The sequence below is a fragment of the Lupinus angustifolius genome, chromosome LG06 (genome assembly GCF_001865875.1).
Source record: "Lupinus angustifolius cultivar Tanjil chromosome LG06, LupAngTanjil_v1.0, whole genome shotgun sequence".
NCBI classification, from domain to species: domain Eukaryota; kingdom Viridiplantae; phylum Streptophyta; class Magnoliopsida; order Fabales; family Fabaceae; genus Lupinus; species Lupinus angustifolius.
The window spans coordinates 18,864,136-18,867,982 of record NC_032014.1 but is presented as its reverse complement, the minus strand read 5'-3'; the positions used below and the strand labels follow the sequence as shown (position 1 = coordinate 18,867,982).

Genomic DNA, 3,847 nt, shown 5'->3' with positions numbered 1-3,847 from the left:
CCATTAGTTTGTTTTATTAATTTCATGATTTGGGTGTCACCAAACATATTTTCCTTATTTTATTAGATTGCACTGAAGCACACAAGTGGCACTCCATTGTAGCTGACAAAGTCCACCCCCCTCCTGAATTCATTACGTGCCACGAGCAAAACAGCTTCGTAAACATTAAATAAATCTTAAATAATCAACACTTGCCCAAATATTACGCAATGGAGAGATTCTGCATCAACACTTCAAAGTAACACATCTCACTCCACACTCTCTATTCTTTCTTTCTCACAAAAACTTCAAAACAATTCACATCAACAACACAAACACAACCATGTCATCAATGTTAGCTAAGTCTGATTCCGAGTTAAGCAGCCTGAGCCACTCATCACCATCTCGATCCCCACGGCGGCCCGTTTACTTCGTCCAAAGCCCGTCACGTGACTCATCCAACGACGGCGAGAAGACAACCAATTCATTCAACTCAAGCCCGCTACAAAGCCCATTGGGCTCTCCTCCTCACTCTCACTCTAACTCTTCGTTAGGCCCGCACTCTCGTGAATCTTCCTCTACACGATTCTCTGGTGCACGTAAGAGTAATGGGTCTAACCGTAGGGGTTGGAGGCCTTGGAAGGAACAGTTCGAGACTATTGAAGAAGAAGGACTTCTAGATGGTCATGATGATGCGCGTCGCTTTCAACGTCGATGCTATTTTCTTGCGTTTGTTGTGGGCTTTTTCGTGCTTTTCTCTGTTTTCTCTCTCATTCTATGGGGTGCAAGTCGCCCCCAGAAACCCGCCATTACAATCAAGGTACTACCTTACATATGCATCTCATTTATTCTATTTTGGAAGGTTTTAAATTGCGGTGGTAACAATGATTTAAATATTTTGGTTGCGGTTCCAATTGGTCATGGTTGTGGTGATGGTATTAGTTGTGATTCAGAATGTGGCAATTATTATATGAATTATTTTATGAGTAAAAAAATAATTTTAAAATTGATTTGTCTAATATAGTCCAATTCATTTGCATTATACTCTCATAATGTCCAAATATAATCATATTATTATGAATTGGTGTGTTATAATATAATTGCTTGTGATATAGTTGTGTTGTCACCTCAACCACAATATTACAATCACTTATAGTTCACAATTTAAATGATAACATTTTAGTAGTTGTTGAGTAACATTTTGTAGTTATATTGGGAATTGGTTCCAAGACGTATAGTTTAAGTTAAATAAATGAAGACTAAATGGTGAAACTGCATTCCCCTATATAATTTAATGAGTTACAATAAACAAGAATAAATCTTAGGCTAACATGTTTCTTATATCATAAAGCAAGAGTTAATTCAGATCTAGAAAGAAAAAACAATAAAATTGTAGAGGGAGTTATACCAACTAAGGATACTCATAATTAGTATTTAACAAGGTAAAGTATATGAAAATATGATAAATACATGCATAAACAAATTTTTGTGCATTCCAAAACCTCAGCTTAAGCTCAAGTTATTATTGTGGTCCTATATTTAACCTTTCTATAATACCAAATACCAAACTTGAAGAGAAGATTATGAAAAAAAAACTAATGTGAATTTCCTTTGGTTTTTGCCTTTGTGCTTTGACAGAGCATAGTATTTGATCAGTTTGTGATTCAAGCTGGTGCAGACATGTCAGGAGTTGCAACTAGCTTGGTATCAATGAATTCCTCTGTGAAATTGACATTTCGCAACACGGCCACATTTTTTGGGGTCCATGTCACCTCAACACCTCTAGATCTCACTTATTATCAACTTACTCTAGCCACCGGAATTGTAAGTATAAAATAAAATAAAAATTAAACCATACTGATAAATAATAACTTAAGTTCGATAAATATACCGGGAAAAATTGTTTGCATATGAATTTTATATATTATCTTGTTCTTGTATCATTCAGCTTTCATGTTTAATTATCATTGACTCTTAAAAAAATTTAAATAAATGACGAATAATATATTAACCATGAAAAATCTTTACAAACATAAATATTATACTATAAATGTATATGTTACCTGATAGATGAGATTTTGATACGCAGATTCCTAAGTTTTATCAATCAAGAAAAAGCCAGAGATCTATCAGAGTAATTGTGAAGGGTAGTCATATACCATTGTACGGAGGAGGGGCTAGCCTAAGCAGTATAAATGGTGCACCAATTGATCCAGTGACCATGAAATTAAGCTTGATGGTTCGGTCAAGGGCTTTTGTTTTGGGCACATTGGTGAAGCCCAAGTTTTACAAGAAGACAATTTGCACTGTGGTTATGGATCCGAAGAAGATGGGAGTAGCCATTTCGCTAAAGGATAAGTGCACTTACCAGTAAACAAGATCAAAATAAATAAATTAATCAAGGTATGGGTGCACTGCATTGAATAAATTGGTATTTAGTTACTAAATTAATTTGTTAACGTATACGGAAAAGGTTCAAGGTTTTTTGCTTCATTTACACGAATTGTGCATGAATGAAATAGAGGAAAGAGGTAATTGAGTTCTGGTCTGTGGTTCAATTTCAATTAGGGGTGACAATATGGACAGTCCAATCCGACTCATCTTAGACCCGTCAAAATATGGGCTAACCGACCTGATCCTTATTGTGAAAATGACTGAAAATGCTAGCTCAACCCATAGTTGGCGGAGCTGGCAGACCGGCGTACTGACCTATTTTTTTAAACACACATTTCTAACTATTGGATCATAATTTCAAATATAAATAATCATAATGTCTCATAAATATCTTTTCAAATAAAAAATTACAAACAAAAAGTCCACAATCGTACAAAAACATAATGTTTTAGTTTAAAACTTGTAAGTTCTTAACAACAAGTCAGCATAGTCTTAAACTTATAGTTCATAATAAAGTTTTTAACTCCTAAGTTTTAAACATTAGATGCTCTGTTGGAAGAAGATTCCTCTACTTTTCTATTACTACCACCATCAACGTTTTTTCAAATCTTCTTGTTCATCATCTATATTATCATTAGAACAAATAAATGATAATTATATTCTTGATCTTGAGTTGATGAAATTTTCATAAGTACATTATTGTTGATGAAATTTAATGTATTTAAATGATAATTACATTCTTGATCATTGGTTTCATAAGAAAATGAAAATCATTATAACAAATAATTTAATCATGAGTTACCATGAAGAGGTAAAGAAACAACCATCTCTAACTTGATGGGCCTACATGCCTTGTTGGAAATGAAACTTTAATGGAAACAACTATGTGAGATGAAACATAATCTATCTCTCTAGTACCATGTTCCTTTTTGACAACAAAAAAAAATACACAATTATGAAAATCGGATTGAAGTTCTAATACCAGAATTTACTAAGCATGATATTAAATATATGGGATATCTAATATTTAAAAATGTCCATAACAAAAGTGATGATAATGCATCTCAACCCTTGACAACAACTGGTATAGTTGAGCAATGTACATACTTTATCTACTAACCACAAACATGTATTTCTTTTTTACGGAAATTTTTAGATAAACATGGAAACCCAAGGTTATGGGTGGCGATACGGGCTCTCCTGGCCCGTCAAAGTATGAGCTGACTCGGCCCGACCATTATTACTAAAATGACTCAAATCCTGAACCCAACCTGCCAAAAATGCCAACATAAGCGGTCTAGCCCATCTGACCAAACTCATTGTCATCCCTAAATGCTTTATGTCAAGCAGAAATTATAGGAAATGTTGGTGATAAGGTTTTTTTTAAGATATTATTTTGACAGTGAAAATTATGACAATTTTAACTTATTATTCTTGGATTTCTATATGAGATATTTGAACTTTTATAACAAGA

At 33.7% G+C, this 3,847-nt stretch overlaps 1 protein-coding gene across 1 annotated transcript; it reads left to right on the top strand.

Moving 5' to 3' along the window:
- On the top strand, positions 233–2,481 carry LOC109350105. The gene is made up of 3 exons (XM_019591243.1): positions 233–799; positions 1,618–1,803; positions 2,069–2,481. Exons 1-3 carry the CDS (start codon positions 323–325, stop codon positions 2,351–2,353), a joined length of 948 nt encoding a protein of 315 aa, XP_019446788.1. The 5' UTR covers positions 233–322; the 3' UTR covers positions 2,354–2,481.